General features: G+C 50.3%; 1 protein-coding gene across 13 annotated transcripts in view; it reads left to right on the plus strand.

Annotated features, from left to right (window-relative positions):
* The window catches only part of AFAP1L2 (actin filament associated protein 1 like 2), a 98472-nt gene that overhangs the window by 49078 nt on the left and 27436 nt on the right, over window positions 1-21958 (plus strand). For 11 of the 13 annotated variants that reach the window (XM_057531399.1, XM_057531398.1, XM_057531407.1 and 8 more), the window contains 3 exons: window positions 12031-12159; window positions 18049-18123; window positions 19493-19587. In XM_057531399.1, coding sequence (XP_057387382.1) covers window positions 12031-12159; window positions 18049-18123; window positions 19493-19587 — 299 coding nt within the window. Of the gene's footprint in view, window positions 1-12030; window positions 12160-12196; window positions 12216-18048; window positions 18124-19492; window positions 19588-21958 lie in introns of those variants that run through there. The other 2 variants (XM_057531406.1, XM_057531404.1) reach the window with 2 other exon arrangements.

Genomic DNA, 21958 nt, shown 5'->3' on the forward strand with positions numbered 1-21958 from the left:
CAGGATGAACTGAAATTGTGTATGCAGACTGCCCGGCCCAGATTCCAGGCTCAAAAAATGTGCTATGTGGTAGCTGACTCTCCATTTGCAAGCAAGGGAGAACCCAGCTCAATCTGGCTTAATCAAAAAATGGGAAGTCCTGGCCGCACAAAACTGAGCAGTATAGGAGAAGTTTGAGTCGGGGTTTGAAAGGTCAGAATCTCCAGGCTCTGTTTTCTTTCCTTGGGAGGCTGTGTCTGGAGATGGCCAAGGTGGCCCCGGGCTGACATTCCAGCAGCTCGGAGACCAAGAGGTAGTTCTAGGAAGAGTCCCACGGCTGCCGCTCATTGGCTTGGCTCTCATCACGAGGCCATCCGTAAGCCAATCACTGTGGCTAAGGGAATGAAACACTCGGGCTGACTCCAAGGTCATGTAGCTGCCATGGAGTCGGGGGTGGGGCTTCTAGTCCCACCCAAGCTGCAAATACAGTTGGGTAGAAGGGTTTCCCAAAGAGAAATTGGGTGCAAATAAGAAGGGCAAGTAGATGCTGGGGAAGGGGGAAAAACAGCAGATAGGATCCACTGCACGCGCTCATGGGTTGTCCCTTCTGAGGCAATGTTTTTAATGGTGTTGTGCTCTTTGCCCATAGGAACGTTGCCTGGGTTGCTGTCAAGGCAGGTAGGGAGGGTGGTGCTGCAGGGTCAGGGGTTAGATGGGCAGAGGGTGGAAAAGAAGCACAGGACCTGGTAGCCACTTCTCAATTCACAGCCTGCCATGGACTCTTGTTCTGCACATACGTATCTGGTATGGAGACCTGGGCTGGGGAGCTACAGGAAGCTTGGAAAACCTGCACTTATTTATTTTCAACGTTATGTGTTTCTAGGAAGGTGGTTCCTCAGAGGGGCTTAACCCGAATTCCACCCCAGTTACCTCTGCTGCCCTCCTGCCAGGACACAGTGTAATAGTCCTGCAAAAACCAAACAGGGATATTTCCAATCACTTTTTTGAAACTGTTCTACTAAAATTACAGTGTATATGTGTGTGGGAGTGTGTGTTTATGGAGGGTCTTCCATAGCCATCTTATAGGAGAGATTTAGGTTTTATTTAGCAGCTAACATTTACCTTAGTATATGTACTTTATGGGATTATTTTGTGATCTTTACACCAGTCTTATGAAGTTGGTACTGTTATTAACCCCATTTTACAAATGAGGAAACTGAAGCACAGAGAAGTGAATTAAGCTCTCCAACGCCACACAGCCTGTATGTGGTAAAGCCAAGGGTGAGCCATGATTTGGAACTAAGATTTAAGCAATGGAAAGTTGTTTTTTAAAAAAATTTATTTATTTATGTATTTATTTAGGCTGCATTGAGTCTTTGTTGTTGCGTGCGGGCTTTCTCTAGTTGCAGCGAGCGGGGGCTACTCTTCATTTCAGTACGCGGGCTTCTCAATCCGGTGGCTTCTCTTGTTGTGGAGCACAGGCTCTAGGCGCGCGGGCTTCAGTAGTTGAGGCACATGGGCTCAGTAGTTGTGGCTTGTGGGCTCTAGAGCGCAGGCTCAGTAGTTGTGGTGCACGGGCTTAGTTGCTCCACGGCATGTGGGATCTTCCCGGACCAGGGATCAAACCCGTGTCCCCTGCATTGGCAGGCGGATTCTTAACCACTGCGCCACCAGGAAAGTCCCTAAGCAATGGGAATTTAGAATCTGGTACAGGTGGGAAGGGCATGAAGGACACTGCTTTCTCTGGACCAGGAACCCAGGGCAAAAGGTACACAACCACCACCCCCAACCTGCCCAGGACATTCCAGCAGTTCAGAGGGAGTGTGAGGTCAGGGGTGAGAAACTCCAGGTTCCAGCAGCCACCAGGGTCCAGGCCAGACAAAGAGGCTGGGGGGCTAGGAGGCCCTTGTCCTCTAGCCCAGCTTCCTTGGAGCCCCAAGGAAGGGCTCTTGCCTGTGTGGGCCAGGGGGGCATCGGATCAGGCTGGGAGTAGCCTCCTGCCGGCTGACTCCAAGGTCAAGGCGGTCGTGGTTTTAGATTGCCAGGGCTGATTTTGACCTCCTTCGCACTGGAGGCCTGAACGGGATGAAGAGGCCCCACTGGTACATCAGCCCAATGATGTGTCATGACTTCTGCCAAATGCTGGAAAGAAACAGGAAATCTGAACAGTACAGTGATCATTTTTTCTTTCCATACATTTTTAGTTTGTGTCCTTTTTGTGTAATACAAATAGCAAGTGAATAAGGACAAACCTAAATTTGCAGCCAAAACCGAAAGCATACCAGCCCCTCAGCAGTGTCTTCTCTTCATGTAATAACTCACTGCTCTTTTGTGTTGAGGAAAAGGGGAGGGTGTAAAACAGGAATGAAAAATTTCCCAGAACCCCTCCGCCGAGAGATAACCACTGTTATTTTCCAGCCTTCTTTTTTTTTTTTTTTCTGTTAGACACAGTACTTCCCAAACTTCCAAAGTGAACTTGAGTGACCCCGACAGCCTCTTGTTCAGAGACTGAAATGGTTTGTGCCAGCTGCCGTGGGACTTGCCATGCGGGGGGACACCCAGCTGAACCTCTGCGCCTCCCACCCGCATAACTGAGTCTGAATGAAGCCAGTCTTCTGGCAGATTGCATTTAAGGAATGTCCTAACTGAGCCCGGGGACAAAGGCCCCCTGGGCCCCAAAGCCTCTTTGTCTGGCCTGGACCCTGGTGGCTGCTAGAACCTGGGGTGCCTCGCTCCTGCCCTCCTGCGCCCCTTGAACTGCTGGAGTGCCCTGGGGGTCGAGCTCCTTTGGCCCTGGGTTCCTGGTCTCCAGGGGAACGCCCACCTCCGTGCCCCTCCCACCTGCACCCTTGAGTAAGTTCTCCCACCAGAGCGCTGCCCAGGTGTGAGATATGTCCGCTGCTAGGGGCTGCCTCTGGATGGTCCTTCCAGAGCTGTTAGCTGTGGTTTTCCAAGCACTGACTTTTGAGCAAAGCACTGTTTAAGCACAGTGGGGGAAACCAAACCAGAATATGTGGTCCCTACCTACGCAGAGCCTTCAACTTCACTAGGGACCAAGGACTTGCATTCATGGGACAAATAGAAAATAAAGATGGGAGAATCACCAGGTAATAGCCCCTGTGCTGTCGGACTGCATGGACAGGTGCTTCTGGGCAGGCTGAGGCAGAGAGGAAGTGGCCCTTGGCAGGCGCCTGGCCTCTCTTCCTCGCTGTGCTTGGTTTGATGTCTTTGGTGGTTACTATGTGAATTTCTGAGGGGCCCTATCTGAGCGGCTCTGGTTCCAGTTGGCTTCATAGCTGGGGTTGGAATTCTGCTCTTGGGGAGGTTTGTTCCATCTGAGAGGTCACCAGTGAGCAACTCGAGTTGTTTTTCCAGTAGTGCAAGCCACAGCAAAGCATCTGTCCCATCTCTTCAAGCCCGCACAGATGATCTGGGAATGCAGAGGGCAACCTCTTCTTGGGGATGTGTTTTAAGTGATGAGACTCCAAGATAGGTGAGAAAAAGCAGATCTTGCAAAAATGATGACAAACTGACCTTGAAGGTCAGACTCAGCAGGGAGAAGCGCAGTCACAGCACTGGTAACTGGAGCACAGCCCTCTCCCCCTCGCCATTTCTTGGAGGTGGAGATAAAGAAAAACTCCTGGAGTATTTATCCTGGAGAAAGTTATTTACGTTTCTGGCTCAGTCTCCTGAGGTCCAAGCAGGCGGGATCAGTGACAGCCCACCGGAGGAGTAGCCTGCAAATCTTTTGGGTGCTGATTACCAGTGATAAGAGCTCCCACTTGTTTAAGCAGGACAAAGAACTGAGTTCAGTGATGTGTACACACAGAGACATCTTGGTTCTTGCCTTCCACACCCTCACTGTCCAGAAGGGAAAAGATGTTAGGAGGAAAAAAAAGATATTTTCAAATGTATCTGACTTGATATAATAAGCATGAACCTAGAAAGTTCTCCATGTGAAATCAGAATTGAGTTATATAGCAGCACTGTGGAAATTTGTTTTTTAAGGACTCATAAGTAATTTTATGACGTGAAAAGACTTTTCATGAAGCAATCATCACACCTTTATCTCTGTGGTTCATCACCTTGGCTGCATAGTAGAATCACCTGGGAAGCTTTGAAAACTCCTGAGGACCAGACCACACCCAGAGCGATTGCAGCAGGAGCTCTGGGGGTGGACCCAGGCATCAGGAATTTTTTTTAACTCCCCAGGTGATTCCAATATGCAGGCTTTGCTGAGAATCACCGCTTTATCTGTTGTATGCATGGCCCTGAGTGGTCTTCCATTCGGTGTCCTGAAAGCAGGAGTGCCCTTGAAAGTCAGCAGGAGGGTGCCTTCAAGAGCATGAGAAACTGGTGTGAGGACACAGGAACCTGCTGTGTCTGTGCAGAAGCACCCAGCAGAGAAGAGATCTCTTAATATATGGAGACATATGGGCTTCCTCCAGCCATAGGATGGAATACTACACAGCAATCAAAAGGAACAAACTTCTCATACATGTAACAACAATGGACGAATCTCAAATGCCTTATGTTCAGTAAAAGGAGCCAGACTCCAAAGGTTCTGCAGGTTGCCAGGGCCTGGGAGTGGAGAAGGGGTCACCTGCAGAAGGGCACAAAGGAACTTTTTGGGTGATGGAATTGTTCTGTATCTTAATTGTGCTGGTAGTTGCCACAGCTGAGTGTGTTGGTCAAAACACTAGATTTTTACACAGTAAAAACAGAGGATGTTGCTGTATGTAAGTTACAGCCCAATTAAAAAATTATTTTTGTTTAAAAAAACCCACTTCCTCATTAATGATGAAGGGACAAACAGAATGTGGTATATCCATACAAGGGAACATTATTCAGCCACAAGAAGGAATGAAATACCATACATGCTACAGCATGGATGAACCTTGAAATCATGATGCATCGTGAAAGAAGCCAGACTCAAAAGGCTACATGTTGTATGATTCCATTTACATGAAATATTCAGAATTGGCAAATCTACAGAGTCAGAAAGCAGATTTGTGGTTGCCACAAATCTGGGGGAGGAAAGAATGGAGAGCGACAGCCTAATGAGTTTATGTTTCAGGTGATGAAAAAGTTCTGGAACTAGGTAGTGGTGGTGATGGTTGCATGGCATGGTAACACTGAGTTGTAAGCTTTAAAGTGGCTAAAGTGGTAAATTAATGTAAAGTTATGTGTGTATTACCACCATAAAAAAAGAAAGACAGAAACCCACTTCCTATCAACTTGCCTGGCACATACCCATCGGTACATCTGGTAACTTGGTAAAGGCTGACTTGGCATTTGGCACTTTTAGAGGAAGGGGGATTGGGCCTCCTAAAAGTGTGTGGGGGGGCGTCTCCTTTTAGGTGGAGTAAAGGGACATGTTTTCCAAAAGCTCATTCTTGAGAACTTGACGGTTCTCTATGATCAGGATGAATCTGCTGGCATTTTCTGCTCTTCATTGCAACCCACCTGGTGCTGTTGCTTGTCACAGAAACTTTCACCAGCTTCATAGCTTCGGTTGGTCCCCAGCAGTCGGGTTCATGCAAATAATATGCCGTGTGGCTCAGTGTTCAGAACCCCGTTGGAGCAGGGAGGGGGATGCGTGTCTTTATACTTAAAGAACAGGTCTGCTTAGTTTCATGTTTGGAAGGAAAATCACCCTCAATCATGGGTCTTCAGCAAACGCAGCTGAATAAATAAAAATGTGTGTGTAAAACAGCGGGGGAACCACGAGGAGCAGCTTTTTTGGCATGTTGGGAAGACATTTATGGTTGGGAACCTAGTGACCAAAAAGCAGGACTGCCTCAAGATGAGAAAAACTGGGGGAGGAGGTCATCTGGAGGCAGAGCTTTGCCGGGGCCGAGGACAATGAATCGAGCAGTTGACCCGTCCAGCTCTGCGTGGGCCTTGCAAGTCCTGAACAAGAATCTTATTGATGATTTGTCTGCCCGTGAGCAGACAACTCTGAACTTTAACAGAGCCAGGATGGAAAGCCTGCACAAGGGCCTACAGTTTCCACGATGAACAGCACACTTATTTTTCCCTCCCTCCACTGGAGGATGAGGAAGAGACCAAAATGAGCAATGTGGGGGTGATGGGGGAAGGGAACTGGGACGAGTGCATTCCAGAGCCTCAGTGAAATGGCCGCATTCCTCCCAGCGATGGCCCGTCCCTCCGAGCTCTAAGGGCTTTAAAATGTCACCAGGGTTGGCGCACATTGGGGCCGTGCTTTTATTGTTACTTCCAAGAGCCTGAGCTCTCGGTTTCCCCTGCTTTTCCAAAGTTTGCTTCGCGCCACTTGGCTTTGATGAAAGGCCTACATGAATACCTGCTTGCGCTGACTGAAATCCATGCAAAGAGGAGTTTCCTTTTTCCAGAATAAGACCATAGCTGCTTCACTTTATGCCTCTTCGGGTTACGAAGGTTTTCACAGGAACGCTCTCCTTTGGGGTAGCGGGGGAACCTGTAGCTGGACCCCAGGGGGTGTGATGGCAGGAGCGTCACTGGCCTCTGCTGTGCTTAGTGCCTTGTCAGAGGCCCGAACCTACGAAGGCTGACCCTTGACCAGAAAGGGCTCAGGCCTAGCCCAGAATACAGACCTGGCACAGATGAGACAACTGAGAACAACTGACTTTGACCGTGAGGAGTCTAGGGACGAGAGCTGGCAAGAGAGCTGAGTGTCCTCGGTCATGGGTGCGGCTTTGTGGAGTCGGGGCCTGGACGGAGCTTGAAGGATGATGTGGATCCAGAGAGGAAGGGAAATGACCTCTGGGTTTCATGACTCCCTCTGGTTCCCGGTCCTGCGTTTCTTCAACCCTGGTGCGTACCCTTCACCTAACTCAGCTGTTTTAGAGGAGAAGGAGGGTATCTGCTTTCTCAGCACTCCCCATCTTCCCATCGGCCTAGCCCATCAGTTCCCCAGCAGCAGGGACCACAGATGCCCAGTTAACTGCAGTGTCCTCAGGCCCGTGTGTCTGATGGTATCCTGCAGCTCTCAGCCACCCTTGGGCATCTTCTCTTACAATCTCCGCATCTAGTGGCCCATGGCTGCTACCTGTCACATGTCTCAAGTCCAACCCCTCCCTCCCATCCCCTGCTACCTTGGGAAGCAGAGGCCATGATCCAGGTCAACCTTTCTGACTTCCCCAGGGCGGTCGGCAGACAGCAAGTACTTGGACTTGTTCACAGTTGGACTTGAACCCCAGTGCCGCTGTTAACGGCAGATGTGACTGAGTTAGGTTGTAATCCAGGCTCAGGAGCCCATTCCCCCCTGCTGTGCACTTGCAGAGTGCTTGGGAGAATTGGAGGTGGTGGGGTGCAGCGCCCCGCATGGCCCCAGCCGCTGTGATTGGGTGACACCCTCATCTTCCTTAGCTGAGCTAATGCAGTCCTCTCACTGGCCTCCCTGCCTCCCCTTCCTGTCCCCTGGTCCCCTTCCATCGTCCTCCCCACAGCTGGCAGAGTTACTCTATTTCTAGCCTGCTTGAAGAGCAGCATAGCATGGTCGCCTCCACGGCATTGCCCAGAATCCCTGCCTGCAGGATGAGGCACGAACTCCCTAGCAAAGCAAATAAAGCCCTTATGATCTGCCCACAGGATCTAAGTCTGCAGTTCTGGCCGCAGAGCCCACTTTCTCTCCTTCAAGGCCCACCCACCCCGCCCCCATGCTCTGGGTGCCCTGATACACGCGCTACTCGTGGTTTCTCAGACACCCGTGTGCTTTCAGCATCTGAATCGTCTTCTGAGTGTCATTCCCTTTTCCTGAAATGCCTCTGCCTCTTCCTGGTGAGCTGCTCTTCATCCTCAGTGGCCAGCTTACAAATTCCTCTCCCTGATAACCCCAAAGTTTGTCTCTTTCCTCGGTGCATTCCCGATCCTTGGAGATGTCCCGGGATCACTTCTATCCTGTGTATTCCCTGGTGCCCTAGTTCCAGGCATGGGGCTCCTGGAAGTGCAAGGGACCCCATCAGGGTCACCTTTGTCTCCCCAGAGCCGAGCATTGATGCTTTTCATCCTTTGGCTTGGTATGTATTTGCTCACATAAAAATAAACAAGGCTGTTTTCCAGGAATCAGGCAGCTTTTGGGAATAGCTGAGGATGTGGAAGCAAGAGACACTTGAAGTTCTCGTGCTTTTTTCTTTTTTTGTTGGCGGGAGTAGCAGCAGTGGAGTTCAGGAGGTCAGGAAACATGCAGCTTGAGATCCTAGTTGTTTTGCGAGGCCCTTTCACTTTCCTTATCCACTGTAGCTGAGTTCAAGCCTCAGAGTCATTTATCCTTTGTTGTCCCCCAGTTTGACTTCTTTTTTTTCTTTTTTAATATTTTCTAGTGTCTCGTTTTAATTCACTTGTTGTTTCTTTTTTTTAAAAATTTTATTTATTTATTTATTTATTTTTGGCTGCGTTGGGTCTTCGTTGCTGTGTGCGGGCTTTCTTTAGTTGTGGCGCGCAGGGGCTACTCTTCGTTGCGGTGCGCGGGCTCCTCATGGCGGTGGCTTCTCTTGTTGCAGATCATGGGCTCTAGGCGCGGGCTTCAGTAGTTGTGGCACACGGGCTCAGTAGTTGTGGCTCGCGGGCTCTAGAGCGCAGGCTCAGTAGTTGTGGCGCACGGGCTTAGTTGCTCCGCGGCATGTGGGATCTTCCCGGACCAGGGATCGAACCCGTGTCCCCTGCAGTGGCAGGCGGATTCTTAACCACTGCGCCACCAGGGAAGTCCCCCAGTTTGACTTCTTTAAGCTCATTGCTTTCAGCCTGTTGAGTTTCTGCAGCCAACTGGAAACTCATGAATAACTGTTCAAAATCAAACAAAACCAAACAAAAAACAACCTAAGGCCTTACTCTACGAGGGCCTCTTCCCAGAAACCTTCCAGCCTTAAACCTCTTGTCTGATATCAGCTGCTTGACTCTTGAATTTTCGGTGGTGTGCCCTGGTCTGTTAATCACTTCACCTGTGCTGGTCTTGTCCCGCCAACAAGCTTGCAAAAGGCAGGAACCACGCCATCCAGATCTCCTTTCCAGTTTCCCAGTAAGTTGAGGCTGAGGGCCCAGCTGAGTGCTGGGCACACTGTGAGGTCTCGCCGGATGCTGATTCGGTGGGCTCTGGGAGCTTTTGCTGGTGCTCTTTCAAAATTCACTCCGTTAAGAGTTTAATCAATTTTAAGTAAACTGGGCAGAAGCCCCTGGCCTCTTGGAGATTCCCTGGGGTGTTCTTCTCAATACCCAAGGACGGGGCAGGAGACTGCTGTTGGTCCATGGCTCTTTCCCAAGCAGAACTACCTCATGTGGCTTCTTTCTTGCCTCGCCTTGGCTATCACTTACCATCTGCTCATCTCTTCTCTGGCAGAGATGAGGGCATCTTCCATCCAACCTCTAGGCGCACGGACCAACATATATCACGTGCAGCATTTGGGCCGCTGGCTACGTGAAGGTGTCTTTTACCTTCACTTGGCTTTTGACAAGCCAGAGGGGAAGTGACACATAGACTTCTGTGGGACCTGCTTGATTCTTCATCCTTTACCAGGACACTGGAGAGGGAGAGAGGAGGTTTCTCTGCTGTTTCTCTCTGCAGTACTCTCAGACCTTCTCCCTGCAGGGAGAGAGTGGTCTGATCTACGACAGGCAGCACCCACTCATCTGAGCGAGCTGGCTATTTGATCTGACAGTCACGTGCGCTGGTACTGTAATCACTGCTTTCTTCCGAAATAAGCATCTTCATTCCCCTTTCCCTTCCTCCAGCTCTCTCCCAGTCAGTGGCGATATTCCCTTCCTCCAGCTCTCTCCCAGTCAGTGGCAAGATTCATTCCAGGGAGTTTGGTTTTTCAGGAATGGAGTCAGAGGCTACTACCCCACTAAGAGCCAAGGGGGTGTTTCAACAGAAGTAGGACACTGGGCTCTCCCTTAGAACCAGGGGAGTATAAGGGCTTCTATAATGAGGGGGTTAGGGGATAGTCAGGGGCTCTGGTTCAGTTCTGGGGCGCCAGGCCTTTGGGGGATGCTGGAAGAAGGCCCTACATGGAGGCATCAGGTGGGGTGTTGCCAAGAGCTCAGCCTTGGAGTCAGGCAGCAAACCCAGCTCTCTGTCATGGGCCATGTGGGCCGTTATGGGTCTTCTCTGGGCCACCAAGTTCACATCTGCAAAATGGGCATAATGTTGCTTACCTCCTAGAGTTCTTGTGAGCTAATAGGTACCTAATAACTTTATTCATTATTTCCATAAACATTCATTCAACACTTATAACAGTGTCAGGTGCCAAAGATGCAAGACAGGTGTGGTTCTGACTCACTGAGCTAACAGACTAGACCAGGATAAGAAAGACAAAAATACACGTTAAAAATGAGCAAATAAATAAAACTGTTATTTCATTCATTGTTGATATTGCTCATTTTAAAATCTTATTTAAAAAATACTGTGTATTCAAAAAAATATTGTATATTCATATTGCTAGTAAGTTGTGATTAGGGCTATGAAAGCAGGAGATAGATGCTGAGTTAGAAAATGATAAGAAATATCTAGTTTGGAGAAGGTGGTCAGGGAAGGCTGCTCTGAGGAGGTGACCTTCCTTTCCTTCCTCTCCCTTGCATGGTAAGGTAGGGAATGTTACAGTGCAAGGTTTTGTTTTTTCTCTGAAGGGGAGCTTAGAGACAAATACTACTGGTGGAGAATAAGAAGTAACTAATGATGTCACAGGATGGGGGGAGACGATGAGGACAAAGCTCTTTGTGTGGTTAGCATAGCATTTCACAAGCATGGTTGTGAAGAGCTTCACAGATTTGGTCTTTTACACCAACCTTGTGAGATGGGCAGGGCCCACACAGTCTTCTCCACTTTACAGATGAGGGGATGAGCTTGGAGAGATTGTATGACCGCTCAGAGTTCCAGCAGCAGGTGGCGAAGGGCGGCTCTGGGCGTCTTGGCTGCTGTCTTGGAAGGAGGGCCCTCAGGTGTGGCCCCTAGCATTACATTTAGACCCATGCTTCTCAGCGTTGGCTGCATATTGGAATCAGCTGAGGAGGTTTAAGACCTAATAACTCCTGGGTCTCGCTCCCAGAGATTCTGATATCATCAGTCTGGGTGCGGCTTAGGCATCAGGAGTTATAAAATCTCTCCAGGTGATGCCAGTGCAGCCAGGGTTGGAAAGCACTGTTTAGACCCTCCAGGAGCCGCTGCCATTAATGAGCATATTCTGGAGAGCCAGCTGGGCCGGGAGCGCCAAGGTGAGGACCCCACCAGTGAATGCCGCATCCTGGTCTTAATAGAGATTTAGATCATTAACAATAATAACAACAACAGTAATGGGGAAGGCCCTGCACCTAGACTGTTGCCCGCTGCACTAATGTTTCTGCAATGTACTTCCAGCTAGAAATTGGCCAGTGCTTCCATAACGGTGGCCCTTGAGAGAGGCGTATTAGACAACTAGATCCGAGGCACCACAGCCCTTAACCAGCTTGGGAGTGATGCTGGCCTAGTGGCAATTGAGGTGGCTCAGTCACTGAAGAATCTCAGGGGAAGGTTTTGTTTGTCCAAGTGTGGCTTTTGATAGGTTGTCCATATTCCTGCGGGGACAGAATAATCACTGTGTCATCTCCCTGAAGTGACTCTGTGTTCCCCCATCCTTGGGGAAAGGATTAACAACTGGGTCAACCACAGCATTTCTTTTGATGGTTGCGGGTCTGATCTGTGTTCAAGTTCCCCAGACCCTGAGCTGTTTTGATTGGCCTTTATTGAGGAATAAAATCCTGTTTCCAGATTCTCACAGCCTGATAGGCTTGATTGGGCCACCTTGGCCACCGTCACTCCAGCAAAGGGTAGCCCCGCAGCTTTGGCCGAGGTTGTCCATCTCGAAGCCAAGGGCCTGTTTGCCTCTCCCCAGCGACGCTGGCACTGGGAATTGCGCCTATTGGCTGGGCCCCCCATGTGCTTCCTGGCCTCACCCTGGACCCCTCCCCTGGAGACCAGAGGGTCCGTCATGGGATGCTGTGGGATCGGAGGTGTATCTGAGCTGGGCCTTTGGAGAGAAGGCAGCTGCTATAAGGGATTCTTCTGTTTTCTGTCTCTAGCCCTGGAGCAGCTGCTGACAGAGCTGGATGACTTCCTCAGGATTCTTGACCAAGAGAACCTGAGCAGCACAGCTGTGGTGAAGAAGAGTGGCCTGGCCGAGCTCCTCCGGCTTTACACCAAAAGCAGCAGTGAGTGTGGCCGGGGCCTTAGTTAAAGAGGTCCCCGTGGAAGCAGGACGATGGTTGTACGTGTGTTAGAGCTGCCATAATGACACCCCACAGACTGGGTTGAACAACAGAAATTCACTTTGTCACAGTTCTGGAGGCTAAAAATCAGGGTTGGTTCCTTCTGAGGCCTCTCTTCTTGGCATGTAAATGGTCCCCTTCTCCCTGGGTCTTTACACCATCTTTCCTCTGTGTGAATGGCGGTGTCCAAATTTCCTCTTCCTATAAGGACACCATTCATACTGGATCAGGGCCCGCCCCAGTGACCTCATTTAACGTTAATTATGTCTTTAAAGACACTTTCTCCAAATACAGTCACATGCTGAGGTATTCAGGGTTAGGACTTAATTTATGCATTTTGAGGGGGACATAGTTCAGCCCGTAACAATAGTGCAAGAGTGATGGGACGTGTATGGCAGCCCCAAGAGTTTCTGAACACTCAACACAGTAGCCCAAGAAGAGCACTTTTCCTTATGGTTGAAAGTAGAGAAGGGATAATAAACTGGTATAATAATAGCTAACGCTTAATTGAGCACTTCCCGCCTGCACGTGTATTGCACGGGCTTCATCTTCAAGACACCCCTGTGAGGTTGGTGCTGTTATTACAGATGAGGAGACTGAGGCCTGGAAAGTGTCAATAACTTGCCCAGTGTCATACAGCCCAAGGGAAAACAGGAAAACATTGTTTTAAGACTTTGTAAATCACAGAACTGTGAGTTCATTGTTTTTCTATCTTCTTAATTGAGCTAGATTTTGTATCCAGTCAAGTACACAGATCTTCAGGAGTCAATTCAGTGAGTTTTGACAGCTGTATACACCTGTGTACCCACCACCCAAACTAAGACATAGAACATTTCTATCATCCCAGAAAATTTGCTCTTGCCCCTTCCCAGGGCAAGAATTCCTCCCTATCCCCACCCCAAGGCAACCATTTTTCAGATTTCTACCACCATTGATTAGCGTTGCCCATTCTGGAGCTTCATATAAACGGAATTGGATGGTTTGTGCTTTGGGTCTGGCCCCTATCCCTCCGTGCTGTGGACTGCATCGATAGTTCCTTTTATAGCTGAATGGTATTCCCTTCTGCGAATATACTGCAATCTGCTCATCCAGTCACTTGTTGATGGACATTTGGGTTGTTCGCAGATTTGGGCTAGTATGAATAATAAGGCTGCTTTGAACAGTCTTGTACAAGTCTTCTTGTGGACATATGGTTTCATTTCTAGCACCGGTTTTTTTTTTTTTTTTTTTTAAGAAAAACCTTCTTGTGAAGTCATAACAGTTTAGTCGAGTTTATTTTTATATCGGATGTTTGAGAATTGAAAGTGATATTTTGGGGACAGTAAGGGACAGTAAGAGGACATCTAATCCATCTGTCTCACAGTAGGAATAGCCCAGATCCTTGCCAGGGAGGGAAGTGCACCTGCTTTGGCCATCACAGTCAGGAACTCCTCCCTGACATCCAGCCTGCGTCCACTGGGCTACATTTCAAAGTCCCTTTTCCTTTTTTTCTCGTTCCCTGTGGAATTAGTTCCTATTGTCTGAATATCAGAGAAGTCATAAAGCTGAAGCATGTTGCTATATGTTCGGCAGCCTTCTCTTCTGTCTGGCTCCCTTAGCCTTTCATCAGAGGGGTTTTCCGGCAGCCCCTTCATTGCCTTTGAGCTCTATAGGCTCCTCCTAGCTTTGTAGTGAGCGTCTGCTGACCCGCCTTGAGTGCTGGTCAGAAGCACATCAAAGATGGGATGAGCACATGGGAAATCCCCATTACACAGCAGGTAAGTTACAGAGGGATGAATCACTCCACAGAAGGACTCATCGTGGAATTCTTTAGAGAGCACACTCCCAGGCCATTTAGATGTGCTCCAACTTGAGAATGTTTAATGATAAAGAACACCTTTGTTGGGAATTGAGAAACACCCCTGTGATGGCGTCTGACCCCTGGTTCTTGGTTCTCACCACGCCATCAGAGCTCCCGGTGTGGGGTCCCCTTTCTGGTTTAGTGTGGCTTCCTGTAGGGTGACCTCTGTTTCACCCTTGATGTGTGTATGTTCTGCTCTCATAAAGTCAGGCCTTCCCCACCCTTGGTCTCTGCAGCTTGTAGGGCTGCAGGAGCTGCTGAGAACGGGTCAGGGGGCACCCCGGTGTGAATCGCCCCCAGAGCACACCCAGACCACCGATAAATGTGCATAGCCGTACCGAGGCCTTTGGCTGTCACTTCTGTTCTCCAGGTCAGTGCCCACGGATGAATAGCCACTGTTTTCGAACTTCCCCTTCTGATCCTCTTTGCACCCTCTCAGATGGCAGAGTGGTTATAACAGCAGCTGACACTTTTTGTGCTCTTTCCATTTCCCAGCCCGGTGCTTAATGAATGAAATGACCTGGATTATGTCATCTAACCCCGTCCCAAGGCAGTGAGGGAGTTGTTGTTCCCATCTTACCGACAAGGGAACTGAGGTTTGGAGAGTTACTTTAGGCACATGGCCGTGCGTGGCAGAGCCCAGGCTTGGGCCTGGGCCAGCAGACCTAACCATCATGCTCCCCTCTCTCCACGGTCCAGATGAGTCTGCACCAGGCTAATTGTGCTGCACAGGATAGAATCCAAAGCCCCTTAAATTGAAAGCACTGGTCGTTTTCTCTCAGCTTCCCATGGCTGCCTCACTGTGTATCTTCCAGAAAATTAACTCAGCCTGACAGGACTTGTAGGTGGAGGCAGGATGATCATTTCAAGATAGCCTGTGGTCTCCACTGGCTGAGCTGTTGCTTACTTCCACACATTTGGGGCAGAGCATGAGTGTGTGTGTGTGTGTTTGCACTTTTCAGATGGAATTGTCCATTTTCTGATCTTCAGTGTATTACTGAATTTTCCAATCTCTTTGCCTTTCATCTAGGTGGTAAGGTCAAGGCATGGATTGAGGTCTGTTTATTGGGGGCCCGATATTTTTTCCTGTCTTAACCTTGAGGGCCCCTCCAGTACCCTGCTCAGAGACTCTGGGAACATTTCAGGGGCTGCCCTTGTGGTGGGAAAAGCTTCAAACGTTCAGTCTATGCAGCTGTAGTAGAGAGGGTCCGGGACCCTCCTCCCTACCCCTCGCCACCACCCTCTTCAGACAGGGGTCGTTCCCCCAGGCTCCACACACTTGCTCAAAGCACGATGAGCTCTCCTTTCCACCGTACCTGTAGTTGCTGTCATTTCCCACATACCCGTGCAACTACCCCATCTGGGTCTGCCCCCTCTCCCCCTCCCTCCCCCGCCCCCAATCTGGTGGGTTCACAAAGGCAGAGACAGTGTCTATTTTGTTCTCTGCTGTATCCCCAGCACCTAGTACGGTGCCAGTGCCGGTGCTCAGTGCACTTCTGAAAATGAATGAGAGGATGATGGAAATTCTCCAGCCCAAGGCTGCTGCCTCCCAGACCTGGGACAGCTCACCAGGCTTCTCTTTCCAGGGCCAAGTTCACAGGATTGCAGATGTCCTGGGAGCCTCTTACTTACCAACTGGATGGTAGTGTATTAGCAACACTGAGACTCAACACCTAGTCAAGTGTGGCCTGCAGAGTGTCCAAGGAGGGAGACGCAGCCTCGTGACATGGCCAGTGCCAGCTTTCTTTGCAATTTACAAATCACCATCTTGGGGGGAAAGCACCTGCTCAGAATCTAACAGTTAAAACAATAACAACAATATCTTGCCTTTTCTTTTCTTTAGTACGGGAGTGTGGGCTTAGTTAACAGTATGAAAAAAGAAAAGAATGTAAAATGAACATTAAACACTATTTACGTTCCTTCAGTTCCTTTTTTGATCTTCATCGGTGTCATCGGGATATTTTCATGTAGTTGTGGTTTGCCTCTGTACTCTGCTTTGCATTATTTTTACATTTAGAATTGCTGCCTGTGCACATTTCCGTGTGTTGACGGTTCGCATACTTTTTCTTTCTTTCTTTTTTTTTTTTTATTTTGCTTTTCTGAAACATGATCCTGTAACTGTAATTTTTGGATGTCTTTGTAAAGAGCAGACATAGAGCTACTTTGTTATTTTTCACAGGTGGGTAGTGTCCATCGATGGATGAACAGTAATGTTCAACCAGCCCCCTATTAGTGGGCATTAAAGTTTTGTTCTTTAAAAAAAAAAACAAAAAAAAAAAACCTCATATAATATTGCAGTAAACACCCTCAAACAAAATTTTGTTTACATGCTGGAGTTTATCTTCAAGCTAGATTTCTGGCAGCGGAAATGCTGGGTTACAGAATATGAACACTTAAAATTAAATTATCCTCCAAAATCACTTCCAAAATGGTTGTGCCGGTAATCCATTTACTTTTAAAGGTGACCTGCTGTTACCTATGTTGACGTGCTGTGGTTTCTTTCACCATTTTCCTATTATTGAGCCTTTGAGTTACTTCCCATGTTTTAGGCTGTCATTTTTAATCTCTGTTAGTTACAGGGTTACCTTACTTTTTCAAATTCCCTAACATTTGAGTTTTTGTACATTTGAAAATTTCAGTTAGGTAGAACTAGGCAATATTTCATCACAATTATTTTCCATACTAGGAAGGCAAGAAAACCAAGGCACATGGGTTAGCTGTTTTGCTCAGAATTACTGTTAATGGCAGAGCTTGGCTGAGGACCGCCCCCCCATCCCCTACCCTGTCTCCTGCTTCCCCCTGCAGAGTGCTTTTCTCCTGTGCCATGCTCTGGAGAAGGTACAGACCCAGCCCCTCAGTGGAAGTATGCAAGTTGTGGATAACTACGTTTAGACCTTGTAGTTCCCTCCCATTAGCTGCTGCGGCCCTTGCTATAGGGGTGACGTGGCTGACTGGTCCTGGCAGGGCTGGGCACCAGGGTGGCAATGCCATGGGCTGATGCAGGAAGATCCATCCAGCCGTATCCTCCTCCTGTTCCTCTGGGTTCTCAGGGCTCTGTTGACGCAGGCCTGCTGGCTGGAGTCTAGGCGGTCTGTGGTGTGGAACTGGCTGGCGCTGAACTGCCTCCTTCGCCAGGGATTTGAATTGGGCTCCTTGGCTCTGTAGCACCATCTCTAGCCACTGGAATTTATCAGCCGCAAGTTTCTAGGAAATGCAAAGTAAGAGGCACAAAGAAATGCAGGAGGATTTCTAAGAGGAGGAACACTCAGATCGGTCTCCTCTGCAGGCTTCTGAGGAAAGGGCCCAAGCCTTTCTCTGCCTAGACGTGCACGGGGAAGGTGACAGCCTGTACAGAAATGTTTTTAAAGGAGGGGAAGGGCTGTGCCGCTGCAGGTAGAGCAGGTAGCTTCTGGTGCTGCAGGTCCAAATCCCAGCACACTCCCCACTCCAAACCCAGAGCTCAGGCCCCCACGGTGGCACCCCATCTAGAGGCCTGGGAGCTAAACTTCCAGATCCTGAATGTGACCTATCTTATATAGACCTCACTCTGATTGGCCCATGCATGTAATTCAGACTAGGGTGAGAATGACTGATAGGAAATGTTTTACAATTTAAACAAAATGCTAGGAAACCCAGAGAAATCTCTGCTTGGTGGAATATGAGGCAGATCTTTAAGGTATGGGTGCTTTTCCACTTAAGACTATTATTCCCAAAGCTCTCCTTCTGTACCCTCCCCTTCCCTTCCTCCCCTCCCCTCCCCTCCCCTCAGGCTAGAAAACTAACAGTCAGCAATTTGGTATTTCTTTTTTTGGAAATCTGTCAGCTCTTTCTGTAATGGACTCTTTCAATGAACTCAAAATGTTGTATGCTTTTACTGGAATCCAGGCTGCTGACAATGTCTCTGAGGGGTGGAGGGGACATCCTTTCTCTCTAGAGGCCCTTTCCCTTCGTGAAATCACATGAAGCCTGTGTCTTCCATCCTCCTTCTGCAGGTTCTGATGAGGAGTACATTTATATGAACAAAGTGACGGTCCACAAGCAACAGGATGCTGAGTCCCAAGACAAAGGTACAGGGCTACTGCTGATGGAGTGGCCAGCTCCCAGGAAGGGGGCCAGTATAAGCCTTGGTGCCGTCCCACCCCTCCTTCCTCCCAGCCAGCACTACAGACAGGCCTGGGGGGGTTATTTTTGGAAGTCGCATTTTGGTTGATGCTATTTGGGGTTGATGTATTTTGGGATGTCTCATCAGGCCACCTCCTTGCCTCTTAAAGGTCTCATGTCCCCTTCGTGGATAAGGATTCAGTCCCTAAAATCTCTCAGCGTTTCCCAGCATCGTCCCAGGAATAGGAAGTTATAATTCAGATGCTCTAAGAAAGCAGCTGTATAGGTGCTGACCCCATAGCCCCAGCTTTATGACTTTTGACAGAAGTCTGGATTTTATGAGTGTGTGTGTGTTGGGGGGTGATGGCGAGGAGTCAGTGATGTCAGCAGCTGCCTTAGTATTCGATGGAAGGTTTTGTTCAAAGGTGATCGCTTGGCAGAACATCTTACCTTCCACTGGAAGGACAGGTGGTATCTTCCATGGCGTCTTAATCTTCTGCTCTGTTCTGCTCTCTGCTTTTGTCTGAAACCCCTCAGGAGTGGGTCCAGCAGGACCCCAGGGAGGCCCAGAGGTTTGCAGAGCTGCCTAGCTGCAGAGGAGAGGGGATTAGAAGCCCCGTCTCCCAACTCTCAAGCCTGTGACTCAAATGCAGAGGCTTAGCGAGAGGTGGGAACACAGCATCCCAAAACATTCAGTCCTGTTAAAGACTTGGCTTCAAGACATCAGCCAGCAAAGCCCCAAGGTCAGATCTGCCTGAACCTGTCTGTCCCCAGCTGGCTTGGCCACCTGCTGAAATGGTCAGGCTCAGAAGAGCCTTTGGTGCCTTTTCCTTAAAAGTGCACAGAGGGTTGGTGGCCAAGTTCCCCAGTGTGGCTTTCACCTCCTGCCCCACCACCAAGCGTGGGCTCAGCAGAAGTCCTCTGCACTAAAGCAGCCCCTGGGCCCTAGGTTGTTTGCCTTCCGGGGAAACCGTGGGGTGGACAGAGGTAATCACAGGGTCGGTGCTGAGAGCAGCTCAATATAGTGACCACGGGCAGCTCCTCCACTCACTAAAGCTCTGTGGCCAGGGCATTTTGGACATGGGGCAGGTGGAGGAGAGGGTGTGGAACCTGCCAGAAACCTCAAACTAGTTCCTCCAGAGGAAACTGCCCATGGCCGATCTACCCTATTCTTGGAGGAAAAACAACACTGGCTCCAGGGACCGCCTGCCTGGGTAATTAACACCTGCCCAAATAGAACTCAGGGCTCATGTGACCAGACATTCCTGGCTCCTGGGACTCCACTGCAAGGCTGGGCGCCCCTCACCGAAGCCCTCTCCTGCTCGCTTCCCACAGCACCCGAGGAGCAGAGCCCACTGACCAACGGCGAGCCCGGCCAGCACTCCTCCGCCCCTCAGAAGAGTCTTCCAGACCTCCCGCCACCCAAGATCGTAAGTGTGGGTCCGGGACCCCTCATTTCCCTGACGTGGGTCCCGTGAAGGTCCAGTGCTTCTCACAGGTGTCAATCTACCAAGCGTCTGGCATTTTCGGAGCACCTGTTGTCTGTGGGGCCCGGGGCACCGGGAGGGATGGAGACAAGTAAGCGTGCTAGCAGGTGACATCATTTGCTCAGCGCAAAGAGGAACGGCAGTGCGAGACAAGGGTCCCTGTGTGTCCGAGGCTATTCCAGGCTCTTTACCAGCACCCCATGAGCGGGGCCTTGTACAGACATGGTCACCAGCTCAGACCACAGTGACCTTTCAGAAATGTAAACCACATCACACCACTTCCTGCTTGAAACCCACCAAGAGCTCTCACTGGACTTGGGACAGAACATCCACATTCCTTCGCGTGGCCCCAGGGCCTACGTGGTCTGGCCCAGCTGCATCTCCAGCCTCATTGCATCTGCTCTCCACCAGCCTCCTTTCTGTTCCTGGGTTGTTCCCTGTGGTCAGTCCTGCCTCAGGGACTTTGCAGTCTCCGGGCCCTGGCTCCTCAAAGGCTGCCCGCCTCCTCCTGTCTCAGACATTCTTAGACAGACTTTCCCTGACCTACCCATGAGAGGCATCGCACCTCGGTGCCTGCCCCCATTACTGCCAGCCACACCGCCCAGTTACCCCACCATGTTTATTATTTGCCTCCCAGAGTAGATGTAAGCTCCCTGGATCAGGGACTGTGCCTCGTCTACTGCTTCATGTCCTGTGTCTGCACACAGTAGATCACACGCATGTTTGTGGATGGGTGGACAGATGGATGGATGGATGGATGGATGGATAGACAGATGGATGGATGGATGGATGAGTGGATGGATGGATGGATGGATGGATTTATGGACTCCTACAGACTTGGGTTCAGATCCCAGCTCTGCCAGGTACTAGCTCCTTGACCTTGGTCAAGTTATTTAAGGTCTCTGGCCCTTTGTTTCCTGGTGTTTAAATGAAAGGAACATGGACATCTCTCACCTAAGCTCCTCTTATTCAGGGGGCGTGGCAGACTACATTAGTATTCAGTGAGGTGAGCGGTAGTATTTACATTTTATGGGTGAAGAACCGAGAATCAGTGGGTTTATAATGTCCCAGTGTCACACAACCTTGAAGTGGCAGAATTTGAACCCAAGTTCTTTCCACTCTAGGATCTGGTTGGGGAGGCTTCCTGGGAAAGGTGTGAGGCGGGAGCTGGGAAGGATTTCTGGGGCCATGGGACTGCATGGTCACTGAGCTCCCACCAAGCCCTCCATCCCCAGATCTGTAGGCTCAGGTCACCACTGAGGGGGTCCCGTCCCCAGACTGGCCCCTTCATTCGTGCCTTCCTGGGGCAGTACGGTTCTTCCCACCGCTCTCACAGCTGGTAGGGCAGGCCTGGGATGTCCGGGCAGCATCCCACTGCAGGAGCCCCTGGAGCTGGGTGACAGCTTGGCAGGCACCCTTCATCTCAGGCTGGCTGAGACTTGATGGACTGCGCATCGGTCCCTGGGAACCCCAGTATACTGACACCATGAGCGGCTGCCATGCTCTGAGCTGCTGCCCACTCCGTGCACACAAACATGGTCCTGCCACCACCTGCCAAAAAACAGAGGCTCAGGGAGTTACAACAGCTGGCCAAGATCCCACCACTGGGAGGTAGCAGGCCCAGGATTTGTGTGCAGGTTCTTGGTTTCTGGGCCACTCTGCAGCCTCCTGGACTTCAGCTCATCTTCTTAGCCAAGTAAAGGTACAAGTTGTGTCCCTTTCTGCTGCAGGCTCCCCTCACTTTCGGCGCCGGGACTTGGGGAGGGGGCATGGCCTCTCAGCTCCCATCCAGTCGCTGCTGGTTTTAAGCAGACGGGAGGCGCTGTGGTTTTCGGGTTGCGCCCCAAGCACCCCTCGCTGGATGCGGGGAAGGAAAGGCGGCTGCTCTGAGCCAGGGCTGCAACTCTCCTAGCCTGAGTTCATGTCTGATTCTGACCGGGGTGCCTTTGGCCTCTGTGCAGTGGGGTGCCACTGCCCACCCCACGTGGGGCAGCTAGCTGCTTAGGGGTCCACACCAGACGGGAGGGGCGTTCACCTGCTGGAGCCTCTTAGCGGGGACTCGCTCTGGAAGCCCGTGTTTGATGAACGTGGTGGTGACCTGGGAGCCCAGGGTCTGGGGCCGGGTCGTGGTCACAGAGTCCGGCAGCCCCGGGACTCTGGCTGGCTTTTAGTGCTCCCTTGCCAGCCTCCTGTGACCCGGGCACAGAGGCCCCAAGGGCTCGGGGGTGTGAGACGCAGGGCCTCCGAGCAAGGCCAGGGCCGTGGCCGTCCCCTGGAGCAGACTCCCGGCATCAGCTGCGTCTGTGGGCCATCG

Source organism: Balaenoptera acutorostrata, chromosome 16 (assembly GCF_949987535.1).
Source record: "Balaenoptera acutorostrata chromosome 16, mBalAcu1.1, whole genome shotgun sequence".
Classification (NCBI taxonomy): domain Eukaryota; kingdom Metazoa; phylum Chordata; class Mammalia; order Artiodactyla; family Balaenopteridae; genus Balaenoptera; species Balaenoptera acutorostrata.